Source organism: Gigantopelta aegis, chromosome 9, assembly GCF_016097555.1.
Source record: "Gigantopelta aegis isolate Gae_Host chromosome 9, Gae_host_genome, whole genome shotgun sequence".
Classification (NCBI taxonomy): domain Eukaryota; kingdom Metazoa; phylum Mollusca; class Gastropoda; order Neomphalida; family Peltospiridae; genus Gigantopelta; species Gigantopelta aegis.
This window is the reverse complement of record NC_054707.1, coordinates 52,529,434-52,551,187: the sequence shown is the minus strand read 5'-3', so window position 1 is coordinate 52,551,187 and position 21,754 is coordinate 52,529,434. Positions and strand designations below refer to the sequence as shown.

The following is a 21,754-nucleotide window of genomic DNA, read 5'->3' as shown; positions in this document are numbered from 1 at the left end:
ACACACACACTGTACCTAGCCTAAAATATATTTAGGGTGAAGGAAGTAAAAAAAAAAAATAATAGGGTATAGTAATTTACCTTCTTCTTCAGTTAGACAAAATCAAAACTTTTAAATTTAAAAATGTACTTTTTTGCCTCATAGCGAACCCCGCTAGATACTTACCTGTAAAGGCACCACTCCGCTATTTGCCGTGTCGTTTCTTGTAGCAGGTTTAGTAAATAGTTTTTAATTTTAAAAACAAATTAAAAATTTAAAAAGTATTGGCTTCTGTCGTATTTGAATAGCCCATTAGTTTGAAGTTACGTGAAATTTTAGTACTAAATTATTTTTAAGTGTTTTTTTGTTGTTGTTGTTTTGTTTTTTGCACCATTTAACCTCTTCAACAGGCTAACCAGACATACAAAATAGACAGACAGATAAAATAAATGTTGTTAGTATAAGTAAAAGAAGATTTTTCACTACGAACTCGGTGGTGTCGTGGTTAAGCCACTGGACATAAGGCTGGTAGGTACTGGGTTCGCAGCCCGGTACCGGCTCCCACCCAGAATGAGTTTTGGTTAGGTGTAAGACCGCTATACCCTCTTCTCTCTCACTAACAACTAACCACTAACAAATGACAAATAATCCACTGTCCTGGACAGACAGCCCAGATAGCTGAGACTTGTGCCCAGGACTGCGTCCAGCGTGCTTGAACCGTAATTGGATACAAGCACGACAATACGTTGATGTGAATGAATGAAAGAAAGAAAGAAATGTTTTATTTAACGACGCACTCAACACATTTTATTTACGGTTATATGGCGTCAGACATATGGTTAAGGACCACACAGATTTTGAGAGGAAACCCGCTGTCGCCACTACATGGGCTACTCTTCCGATTAGCAGCAAGGGATCTTTTATTTGCGCTTCCCACAGGCAGGATAGCACAAACCATGGCCTTTGTTGAACCAGTTATGGATCACTGGTCGGTGCAAGTGGTTTACACCTACCCATTGAGCCTTGCGGAGCACTCATTCAGGGTTTGGAGTCGGTATCTGGATTAAAAATCCCATGCCTCGACTGGGATCCGAACCCAGTACCTACCAGCCTGTAGACCGATGGCGTGCCACGACGCCACCGAGGCCGGTATATGAATAAATGAAGAAAATGTCACGTCATTGAATTTTAAAGTACAACAGCAGTAACAAACGTTTTTGTTTATAAATGTTTCTCAAAGATACCCACGACTGGTATACCAAAGCTTGTGGTATGTACTGTGCTGTCTGTAGGATAGTACAAATAAAATATCATTTGTTACTAAAGGCAAAAATCCATTCTACAGTTAAGTTGGATAATTTACACACACACACACACACACACACACACACACACACACACACACACACACACACACACAGCCTCCGGGAGATGTCAGCGATTGAGTGAGGTCAAATGAGGTGAAGGGGTGGGTGGGTGAGACACTCTTATATTAAATTGTAAAAGTAGAGGAGATGCATAATCAGAGCTGGTGGTGGTGATGGTGGTGTGTGTGGGGGGATGGGGGGGGGGGCTGTGCTCCCTTTACAGACTTCGATAACAAAATCCCAACAACCAAGTGTTAACCCCCCCCCCCTCCCTTAAACGTCATACATACAAACAAACAAACCCTGACGCCATATAACCGTAAATAAAATGTGCTGAGTACTTCGTTAAATAAATCATTTCCTTCAATCTTCTGAAGGCAAGGTGTTAAACTTATTAAATGTTTCTAATCGAATAGCCAACGAGTAATTAATTAATGAACTCTAGTAGTGTCGGTAAAACAAATAATTTAAAAAAATCATATCTCAAAGGCATAACAAAGGCTGTTACATATATTGTAACAAATATAATTTTATGCGAATAGTAATATGGACAAAACAATTACTGGTTGGTAGTAAAGACATGTCTCGTCCTTTCGACTTCCTCTACTGTCTCCCTCCCCCATCCCCAGGACGAAAATGGACTGGGGTTTTGGTCCTAGTCTATATAAATAGAGATATACTGATGGAAAGAAATAAGGGATCACACAAATAATAACGGCAAATAATGACTGCAACCTAAATCCTCAAGACATAGTTAAAAGTTAATTTATTAATCATCGGCTATTGGATGTCAAACATTTGGTAATTTTAACATATAGTCTTTAGAGAGGAAACCCGCTACATTGTTCCATTAGTAGCAAGGTATCTTTTATATGCACCATCCCACAGACGGGATAGCACCTACCACGGCCTTTGATATACCAGTTGTGGTGCACTGGCTGGAACGAGAAATGTCCCAATGGGCCCACCGACGGGGGTCGATCCCAAACCGCCCGTGCATCAAGAGAGTGCTTTAACACTTGGCTATGCCCCCGCCTCTCGGTACATAGTGTCAGAAGTTGACCGTGGTCCGTGCTACTGGCCGTCAGTTAAAAGCTACTTAATTCAGTCGCACATTACAACTTTGTATGGAATACAGACATTACTACGCTAGTCCGTGTTCATGTATTCCCTTATTTCTTTCCATCAGTATAGCAATACGGCTCATGCACCCCCCCCCCCCCCCCAACTAGAAGCTATAACCCTCTCACTAGAGATTGTGCTTAATCTAAATGTCGTTCCTACGAACCTGCTAATCCCACACACCCCTAGTCTGTTGTCTATTTCAGTCCATCATATTGTCACCATTTATGGAATAGTCGTTAGTCATTTGGCCGACTGCTTTCGCTAGCGAGTCGGTAACAATTCGTTAAATCTCAAGTGTTCAAACTAATGTTTCCGTTACAACCCATTGGTTTCATTTAACAATTGTTTCATTAATATTTAATCACGTGACTTCCGATACAGCGACTACAACAAATAGTCAACACACAATCTGTCTGCTTTGTCGCCGTTTCCGATTACTAAATAATTCATTTCAAACGATATTCAAAACATCTCTTTTCTTGTGGTTCTAGAAGCGAGACAACTTTCAAAGCACGCAAGTAAAACTAACTACATAGCGCGTTTCGACCCCAGTCCCTTTTGTAGCATTAGTTGTTTGTTGTTGGGGGTAGGGGTTGTTTGGTGTTTTGGGGTTGTTGGAGTGGGGGGGGGGGGGTTGGATGGGTTGTTTTGGGTGGAGGGTTTGTTTGTTTGTATGGATGGCGTTTAGGGGGTGGGGGTAACACCTGGTTGTTGGGATTTTGTTATTGAAATCTGTAAAGGGAGTACAGCCCCCCCCCCCCCCCCCCCACACACACACACGCACCATCACCATCACCAGCTCTGATTATGCATCTCCTCCACTTTTACGATTTAATATACGAGTGTCTCACCCACCCACCCCTTCATCTCTCTTGACCCAACTCAGTCGCTGACATCTCCCGAAGGCTGCGTGTGTGTTAAATTATCCAAATTAACTGTAAAATGGATTCCATTTCGAAATATTAAATTTTGTCCAAAAATCGACATCTTATTTTTTCAGCATTTCATGGGTGCAAAAGATAAACATTCACATCGACACTGTTGTGTGTGTGTGTGTGTGTGTGTGTGTGTGTGTGTGTGTGTGTCTGTGTGTGTGTGTGTGTGTGTGTGTGTCTGTGTGTTGGTGTGTGTGGGTGTGTGTGGGTGTGTGTGTATGTATATATATAATAATACTAATAATAATAATAATAATAATAATAATAATAATAATAAATTAAATAAAAATTCACATCCTACAAAAACAAACAAGAAATAAAAATAATTTTAGAAAAACAAACACCAAAATGTCTCAAGATTATTCATATAAAATGTCACAGGCAAAATTCAGCCAGAGGATTTAGCTTTTAAGAATATATTATTGTTATAAAATATTCTTCAGTTCAGTGAAGCACAACACGTTTTCCAACTAAGATTTATGGTGACACCGGGAAACAAACACTTTAGTGAGACCTTCTCACGAACAGTAAAATCTTAAGTACGCTTATTTACTGAAACTTTTGTAATCAAAAACATTTGTTAGATAAAAAAATTAAAATATTTTCACAGCTATATAGCTTATGTAAGTGGGTGTAAGAATTGCATCATATTCAACGTGCCAAATATTAAGTACTATACTGACACAGATTCGAAAGGAAGATGTCTGCAGTGGGCACGACGAGGATACTGTCTACTGAGAACTGTATTAAAGTTGATGAAGATAGCTGGGATAGGAGAGAGAGAGAGAGAGAGAGAGAGAGAGAGAGAGAGAGAGAGAGAGAGAGAGAGAGAGAGAGAGAGAGAGAGAGAGAGAGAGAGAGACACACACATACACACAGACAGACAGACAGACAGACAGAGAGAGTGAGAGAGAGTGAGAGAGAGACACAGAGAGAGAGCGAGACAGTACCAGACAGACAGGAGGGTGGACGGAGGCAGTGGGAAGAGACAGACAGACAGAGAGAGAGAGAGAGGGAGCGCGAGAGGAAGAGGGGGGAGGAGAGAGCGGAAGGCGCGGAGCGCGAGAGTGAGACGAGAGAGAGAGAGAGCAGACAGAGACACAGAGGGACACAGAGACAGAGACAAGACAGACATAGGAGGGGACGGGGAAGAGGGAAGAGAACAGAGCCAGACAAGGAAAAAAAAAAAAAGGATGAGTAAGAGGAGGAGAAAACAATGTAGAGAAGACAGGGGAGAGACGGAGACATATACATGAGACTACAGACAGACAGCAGAGACGAGACAGAGACGGGAGGAAATGGAGGAAAAGGTAGGGCATAGATTACCTGAGAGAGAATGAAAGAGAAAGGTGACAAAAACAGACGAGTAGAGATAGAAAGATGTAAGTAGACATAGGTGAGGAGGTGATAATATGTCAACTTATATGAGTCCTGGCAAGAGGTTTGGAAGACATGAGGGTGGGGGGAGGGAAAGATATAGTAGATTATGAAAATATACAGAGAGATGAGATATAAGGGGAGTAAAAGCGAGAGAGATATATAGAAGGGAACTGTGGGGGGAAAGGAGAATAGGATATCGACGAGAGGGAGCAAAAAAGGAAAAAAAAGAGGACAAAGTAGATGTCAGAAGATGTTGGATGACTTGTAGAAGAGAGAGATATAGATCGGAGGATGAAAGAACGGAGATGGAAGGGGGAGGGGAGACAGACACCAAGAAGGGAGAAGAAGTACGCAATGAGAGAGGTAGGGAAAAAGAAAGAACGAGAGTAGATAGAGTACGAAAAATGGAGGGTAATATTGATAAATACGATAGTACCGACATGAGAGAGAGCGAACAGATGATAGAGACAGACAGAGGGTGAACAGAGACAGAGATAACAGAGGACAGAGAGAAAGAAAAAGAGAGAGGGGGGGGTATACATAGGGGGGTGAGATAGTGACAAGGGGGGGGGGGTGATGTCAGGGGGGATTAGGCCGGGAGGGGTGGGGGTGGGCCTGGGGAGGGTGGGCTAGAGGGGTGGGTGGGAGGGGGGTCTTGTGTCGGAGTGGGGGGGGACAAAACGTGGGATATACAGAAAACGAAAAGGTGAGGGGGGGAGAAGGAAGGGGTGGAGGGGCCGGAGGGGGGAGGAAGATAAAAGAAATGGGAAGGGAGAAGAAATGGAGGAGGACGCTATAAGGGAAAAATGGACAGGATGGAAACGAAAGGAAAGAAAAAGGGGGGGGAAAAAGGGAGAGTAGGTAGTAGATGTGGAAAGAACGAGAAGAGATAGAGTTATAGAGAGAGCCAGAGAAGATACAGATATACCGAGAGAAAGACAGAGACAGACACACACACAGGTGGACACAGAGAGAGATGAGAGAGAGATAGATAGAGGAGATATATATAGAGAGAAAGACAGAGAAGACAGACCAGAGAGAGACGAAGAGAAGCAGAGACAGACAGAGACAGAACGCCATACAGAGGCGGGGAAAACGTAGGAAAAGGGAGAGAGAGATACAAAGGACTAGTGAGGGGAGAGAAAGGGGGGTGTGGAGATATATGATATAGAAAAGTAACGAGAGTAGTAAGAAAAAAAAAAAGATAGTTCGAGCAGAAGTAGAGGAAAAATGAAAAAGAAAGAAAGGGTTGAGACTGTTTTAAAAAGTGAATTGAGAGAGTCACGGAGTAAAGGAGTGGGATAGAGAAAGGGAATATAAGAAATTGAACTATTACAAAATAATAGATATTGGAGATAGACAGAGAAAGAGACAGAGAAGTTAAAAGAGATCGAAAAAAGAAAAAGAAACCCGAACAGGAGAAAAAGTCAACAAAAAAGAGTAAATTAAAGCAGAGGAAGCAGACGAGACGAGAAAAAAAAAGGGAGAAAGAGTTAAGAGAGAGAGGCAGAAAGACAGAGAGGGACAGAGAAAAGACTCAATGACAGAGACAGAGGAGAGAGACAAATACAAAGAGAAAAAGAGACAGAGAGAAAGAAAGAGAGAGACAGAGGGGGCATAGAAGACAGAGTAAAGGGGAACGGAGGAGAGGGAAGAGAGAGGCAAGAGTCGTAGAGAGATATAGAGAGAGAGAGAGAGAAACAGAGAGATAGAGCAGAGACAGAGACATAGAGACAGAGACAGAGAGACGAGACAGAAGAGAGACAGAGAGACAGAGACAGACAAAGACAGGACGACAGAGGAGGAACGGAGGAAATTCAGAGAGAGGTACACACAGATAAAAGAGAGAGAGAGATAGAGAGAGAGAGCGAGCGAGAGAGAGAAGAGAGAGCGCAATGATAGAGAAAGGCCCGTGGAAGATGGAATAGAGAGACAGGAAGATACCTATATAAGAGTAGTAGGCAGACAGAGAGAAGAGAGGAAGAGAGAGGGGAAGATGGAGAGAAGGGGAGGCAATCAGAAGACAGTTATTCCACACTTTGGTTTTTCATTTTTCGCATTCAACATTTCTTCATGTCTATAAGTTTAATTCCCAAAAAATAAAGCGTTTATTCGGTTGGCATGCATGTTCAAGCAACAAACTTTTGTGTTCCGTTTACGTGTCAATACTCCGGTGAACCGTCAACGTTCCGCTGTGGCTGATTGGTGATCAATAAGATGGGTAATTAAAGTTAGTTTGGTTATAGTGGATGGCAAGACACAAAAAACGCTTGGCGACCTACCACACCCAAAACGATGGAATGTCATTGAAACGGAATAAACATTGTAAGAGAAATATTTATCCCAAAGTTTCATCTTTTTCAAAATCAGTTCGGGAATCCTTCAGCACCGCCTATTGTGGTTAAGAGAAAAAAGGATCGCATCTCCAGTTACCCGCCCATCATGGTACGTTAATGGTAGAGATTGAAATTTTGAAACTTTAGATTTAAAAAAAAGAAATAACAAAATAGTTATGTATGTTTCAACGAATTGAATGGGATATTATAAATTTGTTATTTTACATGTGATATACGATACTTTGATATTTTTTTATAATAATCTTTTTCTTTTTCCTCTTTGTTTTTTTTGTTTTTTTGTTTTTTAAGGTATTTTTTGTTAAACAATTCGAACCACAGAAAGTTCTGAGTTTACCAAAATCGCAATATTTAGCCATGACTGATGGTAACCACAGGTTGTCTGGGGGTGGGGGGGGGGTGGGGGGGGCGTCAGGTGGAGTCAACTGACACCCGCCCCTAGTGCTGCAGCAAATCTTCGTATTCGGGCAAAACGATCTGGCCTAAAAACGTTTCACTATCTTCTACTCACGATATTAGTTGTAATCCATGTAAACATGCTTAGTGATTCGTTTGAAACCATAGCCCTTTATAGCTGTTTGGTAGTAATGCAAATATGAAAATAAACGTTGTTATGTAGATTCGGTCATTTTTCGTTTAATTTGGGCAAAATTCAGCCTGTCCGCTACAAAACTGGGAGCCCGTACGCCTATGATGGTAACAAACAAGTATGGGATACCTATATGTCTAAAGAAAAGCATTGTCGTTTGCAGACGCCCATTTATATACATCAAACACCAAATTCTGTATCTCTAGCATTGAGAATTTAACTGACAAATCCAGGATGGTTCCTATTTGTTCTGTATATGAAGAGTTCAGGCGCAAAACGTGATATAAATCATTTTCTTTCTAGTTTTTAGTTAAAGCCATTACTGTATGTCAGTAAGGGCTAATCGTAGGCCCGCTGATTTGCTGCAAAACGCGATTGATCCTTATGAAATAGTATTGGGTAAATCCCGGTTGTTGTTTTTTTGGGGTTTTTTTTTTTTTTTTTATCAAAACGCGATATACGCCAATTAAAAAAAAAAACTTTTACTGAAAATGAAAAATGGATATATCGCGTTTTGCGCCTAAACTCTTCACATATACAACTGTATTCGTATATAATGATTTTGTGCATCTTGTTTGCTGTAAGCGAAACACCTCCAGGTCGATTCTACGTGACGTTGACATTAGTTGTCAAGGAGATAGCATCTCTAACGTTGAGAGCCGTCACTCTTGACAAATAGTGCATGCGATATTAAAAAGACATGACCGTTGCACATCAGAACTTTTGTTCTTATTCAAACTGTAGGAGAAAGATCGATCCAGTGCGTGTGTGTATGACAACTAAATGTAACCAGATGTAACTACGATAAATGTTTGTCGTCAGGTAAACTTCCATACCGATGCTCTGATCGATTTTCAGAAACAGGTTTTACATTTTCAAAAAATAAATAATTCAATATTTATATCAGCTTGTATAATACCATGGTTATGAGGTGTGTGGGGATTCATGTATGTGTGTGTGTGTGTGGGGGGGGGGGGGGGGGGGGGGGGGGGGGGGGGGGGGGTGCTTTTGTTTTTCTTTTTTCTTTTGAATTTGATTTTCATGTTTATATCCAATTAAGGTTCAGGCACGCTGTTCTGGGTACACAAACAAATGTTTTATTTAACGACGCAGTCAACACATTTTATTTACGGCTATATGACGTCAGACATATGGTTAAGGACCACACAGATATTGAGAGAGGAAACCCGCTTTCGCCACTTCATGGGCTACTATTTTCGATTAGCAGCAAGGGTTCTTTTATATACACCATCCCACAGACAGGGTAGTACATACCACGGCCTTTGATATACCAGTCGTGGTACACTGGCTGGAACGAGAAATAGCCCAATGGGGCCACCGACTGGGATCGATCCCAGACCGACTGCGCATCGAGCGAGCGCTTTACCACTGGGCTGCGTCCCGTCCCTCCTGGGCACACAGTCACCTATTTGGACTGCCTGTCCAGAACAATGTGTTTGTGGCTAGTGGCTAGTAGCTGGATGGAGGATTTTTCAAACCAACGGGGATGCAATTTTGTTGTTGTTGTTGTTGTTGTTGTTGTTGTTGTTTTGTAAATAGCACCTACAGTATTAGGAAACGGGTGCAGTATTTCGTAAGTACTCTGACATTCATAACGAATCAGATTAAGCAGTCTTCTCCAGAAAACCGACCTCGGTGGCGTCGTGGTTAGGCCATCGGTCTACAGGCTGGTAGGTACTGGGTTCGGATCCCAGTCGAGGCATGGGATTTTTAATCCAGATACCGACTCCAAACCCTGGGTGAGTGCTCCGCAAGGCTCAATGGGTAGGTGTACCCATTACTTGCACCGACCAGTGATCCATAACTGGTTCAACAAAGGCCATGGTTTGTGCTATCCTGCCTGTGGAAAGCGCAAATAAAAGATCCCTTGCTGCCTGTCGTAAAAGAGTAGCCTATGTGGCGACAGGGGTTTCCTCTAAAAACAGTGTCAGAATGACCATATGTTTGACATCCAATAGTCGATGATAAGATAAAAAAAATCAATGTGCTCTAGCGGCGTCGTTAAATAAAACAAACTTTACTTTACTTCTCCAGAAACATCAATATAAATAAACCAACTGTGACGGTACATGCTCTTAATTTCTTTTCGCCTGTGGCGATATTAATTGTTTTAGAAGGCAGTGTGCAGTTCCAAATGCACTTAGCCCAGATGGGCAATTTGTTACGTAATACCTTCGCGCGACCGTGCATCCCAATATGCACTTAGTCCAGGTGTGGAGACCTTTGGCCAGTAGTTACGTAATACCTCTGCGAGTGCGGTTTTTACAACCGTGATTTTGGCGAATGGCGACAGCCAGTTTGACGATCAGAGAAAGATATGCCGGCTTGGTGTCTGTGGAAAATCCACATGATACGTGAGGTACCGCCTTGTACCCCCAGGCGATATTCGCTGTCTCTGAGAGTTTTGAATAAATAGCTAGGGTTTTAGAGATATCAAAGAAACATTGGAAGTATCCAGGGGAAACGGACGTCGTCAACTGAACGATCTATATAAGTTCAGTCCGGACGTGGTAAATATATTTTTCTGCTCTGTTGTATAACCTTGATGTGATTGATGTGACTTTAAATATTTTAATACTGTATTATACCAATATTATTTAGACGGTGCTGCCGGTCATCTGACGCAGTAATACTGTAGGCTCACTGTTCTATATATATTATTAAAGCTTAGCCAGTCATCCTAGAGGACCTAGGTAAACTTTAGGTTATTGTCTTTATTGTGATAGGTACCAGTATTAATTCTGTGTTACAAGGTTATTGAACGAGTAGTAAGGGTTAATTAAAAATTAACCAGTTAGGAATAGAGTTGTAATTCCTTTATTAATTAAGTTCCCCTGGAAGCGTTTCTTAATTATCACACGTTATTTAACGAGTAGTAAGGGTTAATTAAAAATTAACCAGTTAGGAATAGAGTTGTAATTCCTTTATTAATTAAGTTCTCCTGGAAGGGTTTATCAATTATCACACGTGTGGGTGTTGTGTCACGATGAAGTGATTAGAATATTGTGTAAACTAGACACCTAGAGATTAACTAATTAAGTGATCAGTTCTGGGTTGTTATTATTTGTTGTTGTTAATTAACTACTGCGGCAGTACATTTGTCACCGTAGGTTAATACAGATTCCAATGTGTATTGTGTTTTTGTTGTGTTTTCTAGTGAACTAAACGTGCTATAATAATATATACTTTATATAAGATCGTATCTCTGATCATACCTAGACGAGCCACAGCGGGTATAACTGCCTGTTACAGAGAGATCTAATAGATATACAGTTAGGAGAGATATTTGGACAAACGTGTTTCATTCAGTTACGGGTATTATGGGATCCCCGGGACACCAACATAAATGTTCCCAACTAAAAACAAACAAATTTATTGTATTCCTTTAATATCCAACACAGTGGTTTCCAAACACGGGGATGGGGGTGGGGGTGTGCAGCTTCAGCACCTTTCTCCTGGTCCGCACCTTGGTGTCGTGACCTCACACCTCCCACATGATCCGTTAAAAGGCACTTGGTGTTGCCGCCGGTACAATCGTCTGTTGACATTTTCATCGAATAATCTTAAAACTTAATTCAAAGATTCAAGGAAGCAGTCTCCACAAACTAATTGAAAGAGATTTTTTAAAACTTGTAAAAGTATAAAAGTTTTGATTATTTAGAAGAAAACAACCAACTGACATTAAATGTCAATACTGACCATCCCATAGTGAATCTTCTCACTGAGGTTTGCTTGGATAGTTCAAGACCTTGGGATTGGGATTCTTTGTGAGAGAAATAGATTTCGAAATTTTCAGATAATTTGTTAACTTTCTCCTAAAGGCTTGATTGGGTGATTCTGAAACTTAATATAGAGATTCTCTCGGACAATTTCCACATATGGATATTTAAGTTTTGTTATATTTCAAATTAAAACTTTTAAAGTCTGTTTCTTGCAATGTTCGATTAGTTATTTCTGAATTTTAATAGCCTACCGTGATTCCCTGGGGCATTATTCTGTAGAATACACATTTTACTCGTCCTACTAGAACACAGTACAGTTTCTGCAGAATTAAATTGAAAACAGGGGCAGGGGTCTAGCTCATTGGGAGTAGCTTACCTGATGGGCGTTGGGTTGTAGGATCGATTGTCCATGGTGGACAGGTCAGGTGTAGCCGGGAGGAGGGGGCATTAGGGCTATGCTTCACAACCACACAATTTCCCAATCCCCTGTCGCCCTATAACACGACCGATACATAGTGTACAATGCTCCCTTCTTATTTGGGTGCCCCCAATTTAAAATGTTGCTACTGCATACAATCTGGCTTATATTATAATGTCAATGCACAGAGTCTGCAGTCTGTCAATACAATGTATCGGTGGGACCATTGGACTATTTCTCGTTCCAGCCAGTGCATCATGACTGGTATATCAAAGGCCGTGGTACGTGCTATCCTGTCTGTGGGATGGTGCATATAAAAGATCCCTTGCTACTAATGGAAAAATGTAGCGGGTTTTGACATCCAATAGCCGATTATTAATTAATCAATGTGCTCTAGTGGTGTCGTTAAACAAAACAAAATTACCCATTCGTTACATTATCGTGGGAGTCTTTCATGTACACATGTCCTCAGACAGTATAATACATACCACGGCCTTTGTATACCGAATACTGAATGAGTTCTAGGTTAAACTGGAGGTGAGTGGGAGTCGGAGGAATGGCGGAACACGGGGTCGGAAGACGTGCGCTATTTAACATGATACCGAAACAATTATGTTATAAGGGGGAAATGACTTGTTAAAATTTAGAATATAATGAATAGAAAAATCCAGAATACCATTATTCAAATGAGCCAAAATATGGAATCTGTTTTGTGTCAACGTATTGTCAAATCTAGAATAAAATGTGTAAAAATCTGAAATCTATTGTCTGTTAAAATCTAGACCTGATCGTGTGTGTTGGTTTACAGAGGGAGGTAATCAGCATACATGTGGGACAGGCCGGAGTGCAGATGGGCAATGCATGCTGGGAGCTGTACTGTCTGGAGCACGGAATCCAGCCCGATGGACAGATGCCGTCCGATAAGACGATTGGGGGAGGGGACGACTCCTTCAACACGTTCTTCAGCGAGACAGGGGCGGGGAAGCACGTCCCAAGGGCCATTTTTATCGACCTTGAGCCCACTGTTGTTGGTGAGAGCTGTTCTACAATTTGTTACTTGGCGATTGTATTTGACGGGTGTTGGTGCTTCAGAGGGAGGGAAATGTTTTATTTAATGACGCACTCAACATATTTTATTTACGGTTATATGACGTCAGACATATGGTTAATAACCACTCAGATATTGAGAGGAAACCCGCTGTCGTCACTTCGTGGGCTACTGATTTCGATTAGCAGCAAGGGATCTTTTATATGCACCATCCCACAAACAGGATAGTATATGCCACGGCCTTTGTTACACCAGCTGTTGGGGCTTCAGTCCCAATAGACAAAGATAACTTGTAGTAATTTGTGGAGAGTCATATTCTCACAGGAGAGTTTAAGCAAATGGATCATTTCGTATAAGAATCTCCGTTTCGTCCCTTCCGGAACACAATTTATTGCAAATAATTCTTGAACTAAAAAGCAAAAAGATTCAGACTTGTGTAAGTCCTAGGCCAAGTGCTTTAAATATACAGATTTTGGAGTCTACAATTTTTTTTTTTTTTAGACATTTTAATAAATTTCCTCTGGAGGATATTCTTATAGAAAATGTTCTGAAGTTAAATTATGTTAACAATTTGACGACAACATTATGTCACGGCTGTGGTATGTTGCAATATCAACCCCTGAATTTGAGCCTTCTCTTACGTATCCTTCAATGAAATCATCGACCAAAAAAACAGTATGGAAGGAAGGAAATGTTTTATTAAATGACGCACTCAACACATTTTATTTACGGTTATATGGCGTCAGACATATGGTTAAGGACCATCCCCGTATTGAAGACACCCGAGTTCCTAAAGTTGCTTCGGACCATTTGTTTTGTCCAAGCAAATGTATTTACTCCCACTTCAAATATCCTCATGCTGGGCATGAGTGTTTCAGGTATAGAAGAGTGTTTTGAAAATTATTCTTCGTAGTTAGACCTCTCTGACGTAAGAATAATAATTTACTACACACAAAATAAAATAAGACATTAAACGAAGACGTAACCACCAAGACACATTAATATAATAAATATTATGTAAATTTAATCTTTACAGATGAGGTGCGGACCGGAACCTACCGCCAGCTGTTTCACCCCGAGCAGCTGCTCTCGGGCAAGGAGGACGCCGCCAATAACTATGCCCGAGGTCACTACACCATTGGCAAGGAGATTGTTGACCTTACCCTTGACCGCATACGTAAGCTAGCGGATTCATGCACGGGTCTGCAGGGCTTCCTCATCTTCCACAGCTTTGGTGGAGGCACCGGGTCGGGTTTCTCCTCTCTGCTGTTGGAGCGACTCAGCATCGATTATGGGAAAAAGTCAAAGCTGGAGTTCGCCATTTACCCGGCCCCTCAGATCTCTACGGCCGTGGTGGAGCCGTACAATTCCATTCTGACCACCCACACGTCCCTGGAGCACACGGACGTGGCGTTCATGGTGGACAATGAGGCTATTTACGACATCTGTCGGCGGAACCTGGACATCGGGAGACCGACGTACACCAACCTGAACAGGATCATCGCCCAGATTGTCAGCTCCATTACGGCTTCTCTGCGCTTTGATGGCGCCCTAAACGTCGACCTGACAGAATTCCAGACGAACCTGGTGCCGTATCCTCGGATCCACTTCCCCATGGCTACCTACGCGCCGGTGATTTCGGCAGAGAAGGCCTACCACGAGCAACTAACGGTTGCTGAGATCACGAACGCCTGTTTTGAGCCAGCCAATCAGATGGTGAAATGCGATCCACGTCACGGGAAGTACATGGCGGTTTGTTTGATGTACCGAGGAGACGTCGTTCCCAAAGACGTCAACGCCGCCATCGCCAACATCAAGACGAAGAAGTCCATCCAGTTCGTCGACTGGTGTCCTACAGGGTTCAAGGTTGGCATCAACTACCAGCCGCCCACCGTCGTCCCAGGAGGTGACTTGGCCAAGGTCCAGCGTGCTGTCTGCATGTTGAGCAACACGACCGCCATCGCCGAGGCGTGGGCGCGTCTCGACCACAAGTTCGATCTGATGTACGCCAAGCGCGCCTTCGTCCACTGGTATGTCGGTGAGGGTATGGAGGAAGGGGAGTTCTCGGAGGCTCGCGAGGATATCGCTGCCCTGGAGAAGGATTACGAGGAGGTTGGAACCGATTCTGTTGATGAGGAACCAGAAGATGAGGGAGAAGAATATTAACTTTCGTTGACGTTTCATTCCGCGTGATTTACAGAAACATTTATTTGGTTTTAATTTAGAAGTGGACTACGTCATCAAAGCACGCATTGCTGTACTGTGATATTTTTTCCGGTTTTTTTAATATTGCATTTATGTTTACCTAGTCGGGTTCTTTTACAAAATATAACCATCCTTCTTGAAGAAGATAATATTTAATAACAATTTGACATTTTTTATTGAAACTGCCACCAGAGTTACCTGAAAAGTAAAATGAAAGAAACAACAACAAAGAAAACATGATGAACAGATTCGATTAAGATGTATATTATTTCGACATCTCTGAGGTGTAACATTTTCAAATTAATTAGATATTTATAATGAAAGTTATAATGCTGTGTGCAATGAAATACTAAATATCTTTTAAAATTATTATTATTTGTGTGTTTGGTTTTGTTTGTTTGTTTGTTTTAATACATATTTATAATTATAATTGCCTTCGTTAGTTTTAACATTTGCCTTAAAAATAATGTTTTAAATTACTTTAGAAGAATATTTTGGCAAAAGAGTTATCTTAGTATAAGAATAATTGTTCCACTAATTTATTATTATTTAGTAAGTATACAGAATAACATAATACGTATTACGTTCAGGATGGAAAATAGTTCTTGTATATTTACGTTGCAAATTTTGCAATTGCATTTAATGTGTTTATTATTTTTTTATGTTAACATTTTGAAAGAAGCTATTGAAGTTGGTTTGCTTTAATAAAGTTTTCGTATTTGCTTTTTATTTATTATTATGATAGTTCTTTGATTAAAACGGAACTACTTCTAAAAGCGGATGAAAAACGCGCTACGTAAAATATATATATATATATATATATATATATATTTATATTTTTTTGGTTCGATTACTTATTTGATTTAATTTGATTCCATTTCAATTATGGTTTGGTTTTGGTTTTGGATTTGGATTTGGGTTGGATTAATTTTGGATTTGGATTTGGATTTGGGTTGTGTTGAGTTGGGATGAGGGTTGGGTTGGGGTTGGGATTATGGTTGTGTTGTGTTGTGTTGTGTTGTGTTGGGTTGGGGTTATGGTTGGGTTGGGTTGGGTTGGGTTGGGGTTTGGTTGGGATGGATTGCTTTGGGTTGGGTTGGGTTGGGTTGGGGTTATGGTTGGGTTGGGTTGGGTTGGTGCTTGGGATGGATTGGGTTGGATTGGGGTTGGGGTTGAGGTTGGGTTGGATTTGTTTTGATTAGATTGGGTTCGATTAGGTTGGTTCGTTTTTGTTGATTTGTTTGGGTTTGAGTTTGGGTTGGGTTGGGTTGGGTTTGTTTTGATTAGATTGGGTTGGATTAGGTTGTTTGGGTTGGGCTGTTTGGGATTGGGTTTGGTTGGGTTGGGGTTGGTTCGGTTGGGTTGGGTTGTTTGGGATTGGGTTTGTTTGGGTTGGGGTTGGTTTGGGTTGGGTTGGGTTGGGTTGGGTTGTTTGGGATTGGGGTTGGGTTGGGTTGGGTTGTTTGGGATTGGGTTGGGTTGGGTTGGGTTGGGTTGGGTTGGGTTGTTTGGGATTGGGTTTGTTTGGGTTGGGGTTGGTTGGGTTGGGTTGGATTTGTTTGGGTTTGGGTTGGGTTGGGTTTCTTTTGATTAGATTGGGTTGGATTAGGTTGTTTGGGTTGGGGTTGGTTGGGTGGGGTTGGATTTGTTTGGGTTGGGTTGGGTTGGGTTGGGTTGGGTCGGGTTGGGTTGGGTTGATTGCTTGATTGCTTGATTGATTGGCTGGTGGGTTGAGGGAGTTGGGTTGATTGATTAATTGATTGATCGATCAACTGACTGACTGACCGACCGACCGACCGACCGACCGACCGACCGACCGACCGATCGATTGATTGATTGATTGCGTGTCTGTCTATCAATATCTAAATTAAATTTTTCACTCCTTTAAATTAAAATCAAATGAAAATAACGAGAATTTTAAATAAAATGTTGCATTGTTTCACCCATTGATTTGGACAAAGAAAGGAATAGCGTTATTGGCGGCGCCTTATTTCAACTACTCGTGTGCAGCTACATGTACTTACAATTTTTGTTTACAATTTAGTAAGAGAGGAATCTTTTATATGAATTTTTCCATAAACAGGACAGCACATACTACGATCTTTAATAAGACAGTCATGGCATAGGGGTTGTGGCGTAGTACTTCTTGGAGAAGGATTCATCCTACCAACCAAACCTTATGCGATCTACATCCTGACCCAGATACCAAAGTGTCAGGGCAGGACGCAGGTCCGCAGTGTGGCCTGGGGAAATATGAACTTTACCACGGACAGGATATTATAACACAAACCACGGTTTTCGATACACCAGGTAAAGAACACTGGGTGGAAGAACAAAACTGGTAATTTTCAGATATGGGTACTTTCACGATCACTGAAACCATTAGAAACCATTAACTAAAATACCACTATTGTTGGACATATTTCAAAAGTGGTCAACACTTGGCCCAAAAAGTCAAATTAGCAGCTCAAACTGGATTTTGCCTTCAATAAGTTTGTACATTTAAAAACAAATCCATCCTGTTTAAGCTACTATAAATATTAGGAATTCCAGGTACACACGGTGTACAAACATTAATATTCTAAGCAAGAAAATGTCATTAATATCCAATTTTATTCATTAAAAGCCTTTTTGGCAGTGGGCAGACATAAAATTTCTGTAACGTCAGGAATGTCCCTTTAAGTTTAAACTTATGTTTTGTTTAACGACACCACAAGAGTACATTCATTTATTAATCAGCGGCTATTGGATGTCAAACATTTGATAATTCTCACTCGTATAGTCATTTGAGGAAACCCGCTACATTTTTCTAATGCAGCAAGGGATCTTTTATATGCTCCATCCCACAGACAGGGTAGCACATACCACGGCCTTTGAAATACTAATCGTGGTGCACTGGCTGGAACGAGAAATGACCCTATTGGCCCACCGACGGACCCCTTTAAGAGTCATGACTGCCCATTCTTAATGAAATATAATGATGAAGAAAGTATTTTTTAAATATATCTCGGTGTGGTATAACGTGTTCATAAACATTATACTGATGAAAAGTATGAAATTTTATTTCCATCAAACGCCAAAATATAATTTTCACCCGCCGCCAAAACTATAGTGCGTACAGAGTGAATGAATGTTTAACGACACCCCAGCACGAAAAATACATCGGTTATCGGGTGTCAAACTATGGTAATGCAAACAAATGAGGTGATGATCAACATCAATATAAAAATTCAAGATTTAAATAAAAACAGTGTAAAGAACTGTGCAAAAATACAAATATCACAGATAGATACTGACTTGTACTAAAAATTTCAATTTGTGCTGTATTGGCCATTCTCAAAGAGAATGTTACACCCCTGCACCACGGTGAGGTTACAGCACGCGCAGGGGTAAGTGCCTATAGAAGACAAAGGGTCAATCAGAGTAGTAAGTTTGTTAATCTAGATTTCAAACATGTTTCTTGGTTATGAAAAAAACATTAGTTAATCAAAGTTCCCTCATACAGAATGTTGCATTGATTCTGTTAAGTTGGCATCTTTGATTTTTATCAACGTCCAACACCAAAACTATCTAAACTTCACTAAGTCAAAATGGGTTAATTAAGGAATTTATTATTTATGGTATTAATGCAGCTCATCCTACCTCCTACAAAACTATATTACTTTTCTTCCTAATGTGGATGACTTAAAAAGGAATACAAGGGAAAAGATTCAAATTCTATTCGACACCAAAGCTGGTATTTTGAAATATGCACAGTATTCAAGAATGTCTTGCTACTGGTTCATACCAGATGACCATAAGCTACGTAAATACGTATATACAAACATATTAAAATTGCATACGCCGTCCCAAGGATTTCTGTTTATACTACGTGTACTATTGATGTACACGTAACTGACATTGTACATTACGCAGGCCATTAACATAAGTTTAGTCCTATCATTTATGTTTTGTAATAAAAATACCGAAGAACAGGTCTTTAATACCACAGAATGTTTAATACAGTAGATAATTCCTTTTTTCGTACATATAGGATTTTCCCCTGATTACCAAGTTCAAGTTCTTTATTGCTTTAAGTTATACAACTTATAAGCTTTAAAATAAAAACAGCAAAATATAATAAATACATATTTACAATATCTAATAATGGTGGGGAGCGCTATAGCACTATCTAAAACACATTCATGCACGAAAAACCAATACATATCTAAAATAAACGAAATAAACCCTACATGCATGCATGATAAATAATTACGTGGGTAGTAAATTGGAAGATATTAAATATAAACACATCACGTGCGTAAGGAAACTAAAGACACACATACAACATAAATCTTAAAGGGACACACCCTAGTTACGGCTAGTTGTTAACCATTACGACGTTGTTTTTCGCTATTAAACCCATTTTTTCACAAATAAAATTGCACTTTACTTACCGTTTATTATTTAGAATATACATTTCCATTCACCTGAAGTGTTTTTTTGGTAATCCTGGTAATCTTGGTTTTTGTAATACCACAAAATGCATTTTTCGTATTTCATAAAATGGCACGGGCCTCTGAGAAAAAATCGTTGAGCAGACAAGGTCTAATCTACTTTTAGAGGGGATATTTCCATTTCAATGTCACAGACGTTGGTATACCACGTGACCGTTATCATTTTGGTTCGGTTTGTTTTCTCGTGCACGGTTCGCGAAATCAACATCCGATTTGTTGTTGTTCATTTGTGAGATTTTTCTTCACAGTTCGTGAACATTTTCAGTAACAATAAAGTTCAGACAAGTAAGTGTCTCAATACAAAACGTTACAAACCCTTAAAACCAATAATTTTGCTAAGTCTTACGATATCTGGAGAGGGGATACAACCAGGACAGAACAGTTGGAACATGTCCAGGAGAGGTGAAAGGAACGCACCCCAAGTCTGTGAAATTTGTCGTGACGTAGGCATTGGTGTGCTTCGAGCGACATCTACCGGTGACATTAGAATACTAACTTTCAAAATTATTTCAAGCAATTGGGACATGGGGATTCCCATGGTATTTATCGATATAAAACCTGCTTTTTCACTCCATTTGATAAAAACGTGATCTAAGTGTGTTACAGGTTTGTAGATTAACCAAATTATAATTTATTTTCGCTGGATGGAACTAGGGTGTGCGGCTTTAACCCAAAAAAAAGAAAAAAAGGTAAAAGATTTTTATTTTTTAAACTAACAATAATAAAATCATAATAAATAAAGAAAGAAATAAAGGAATAAATAAATAAATAAATAAATAAATAAATAAATAAATAAATAAATAAACAACTAAACTAAACTAAACTAAACAATAATAAAATTAGAATAATAATAATTAATAATGACAAAAACTACAATATATTTATTAAGAGATTTAGACAATGTTGCTTTGTTTCTATAAATAAAAAAAATACATGATTATAATTTATTTAATCGTGCTTTCTGAATTTCAAGGAGATCAAAACGAGATATGTCTCAAAGTGTACAGACCTTATAAACATCCCAAATACTACGGAGGTTGAAAACGTTCTTAGGCGTTAGTTCTGTTATTCAGTACGTTGGTTTATACTTGAAACAGATTTCTCGAGATTCCAAAACTTATTATTGTTTAGTGAAGGGTTTTTGTTATTTCATTTCATTTTATTTATCTTTTTTATTATTATTTTTTTTCATGTTTCATTTTATCTTGATTTTGATTTTTGTTAAAATATGTTTTCTTTCGTTTTATTAAAGTTTTAACCACTGTATATTTATTTAAGAATGTTTTTAAAATATGATACTTCTCATTAGGGTAAATTATTATACATGATAAGGGGGCGGGATTTAGCTCAGTCTGTTGAGCGCTTGCTGGAGGTGTTTGCGTTGCAGGATCGAACCACCTCAGTGGATCCGTTCAACTGATTGGGTTTGCCTCCTTCTAACCAGTGCACCACAGCTGGTCAAAGGCCGTGGTATGTGCTTTCCTGTCTGTGGGAAAGTCCATATAAGAAAATGTAGCGGGTTTCCTCTATTGACTACGAGTCAGAATTACCAAATGTTTGACATCCAATAGCCGATGATTAATATAACAATGTGCTCTAGTGGTGTCAGTAAAAAAAAAAAAAACCTTTTTTTTTAAGACTTGACAAATTTTCCTCAATATACCTCAATATTTTAAAGAAAATTGAAATGTAATTTTAAATGATAAATCGTAACTACAATTTACACTTCTCAGCGTTGCTGCCAATCCTGTCACTGACAAACAAAATAAATAATAGACAACAACAGCTGATGTTCGGCATTTACTTGTTTACACAGTTACGCCTCTACACGTTGATACGTTTCAACACAATCGTATGCATATTATAGTATCACAGTTTACTCTTCAATTCTCAGATGAACTGTATCGTCCGCTGGAGTTAATGATCAATAAGGTGGTAAACGTAGTTTTGCATAGTTGGTGACAGAACAATACAAAATGCTTGACGACCTGTCACAACAAACAATGGAATGCCATGGAAACGGACATAACATTGCGATATATATACATCATAACGCTTCATCTTTTTCGACCAGTTCAGGAATCCTTCAGCACCGCCTTGTGGTAAGACAAAGGA

The 21,754-nt window shown here is 39.9% G+C and overlaps 2 protein-coding genes across 2 annotated transcripts in view; both read left to right on the top strand.

Annotated features, from left to right (window-relative positions):
* The first annotated feature begins 12,684 nt into the window (after nucleotides 1–12,684).
* Nucleotides 12,685–15,865, top strand: LOC121380375 (tubulin alpha-1B chain-like). Its single transcript, XM_041509160.1, has 2 exons — nucleotides 12,685–12,921; nucleotides 13,975–15,865. The coding sequence occupies exons 1-2, from the start codon at nucleotides 12,741–12,743 to the stop codon at nucleotides 15,102–15,104; spliced, it is 1,311 nt and encodes a 436-aa protein (XP_041365094.1). The 5' UTR covers nucleotides 12,685–12,740; the 3' UTR covers nucleotides 15,105–15,865.
* Nucleotides 15,866–21,625: 5,760 nt separating this feature from the next.
* LOC121380420 (tubulin alpha-1 chain-like) overlaps nucleotides 21,626–21,754 on the top strand; it is a 6,010-nt gene continuing 5,881 nt past the window's right edge. The window contains exon 1 of the mRNA XM_041509229.1: nucleotides 21,626–21,754. This exon is cut by the window's right edge and continues 27 nt beyond it. The gene's annotated coding sequence lies outside the window, so the exon portion shown is untranslated.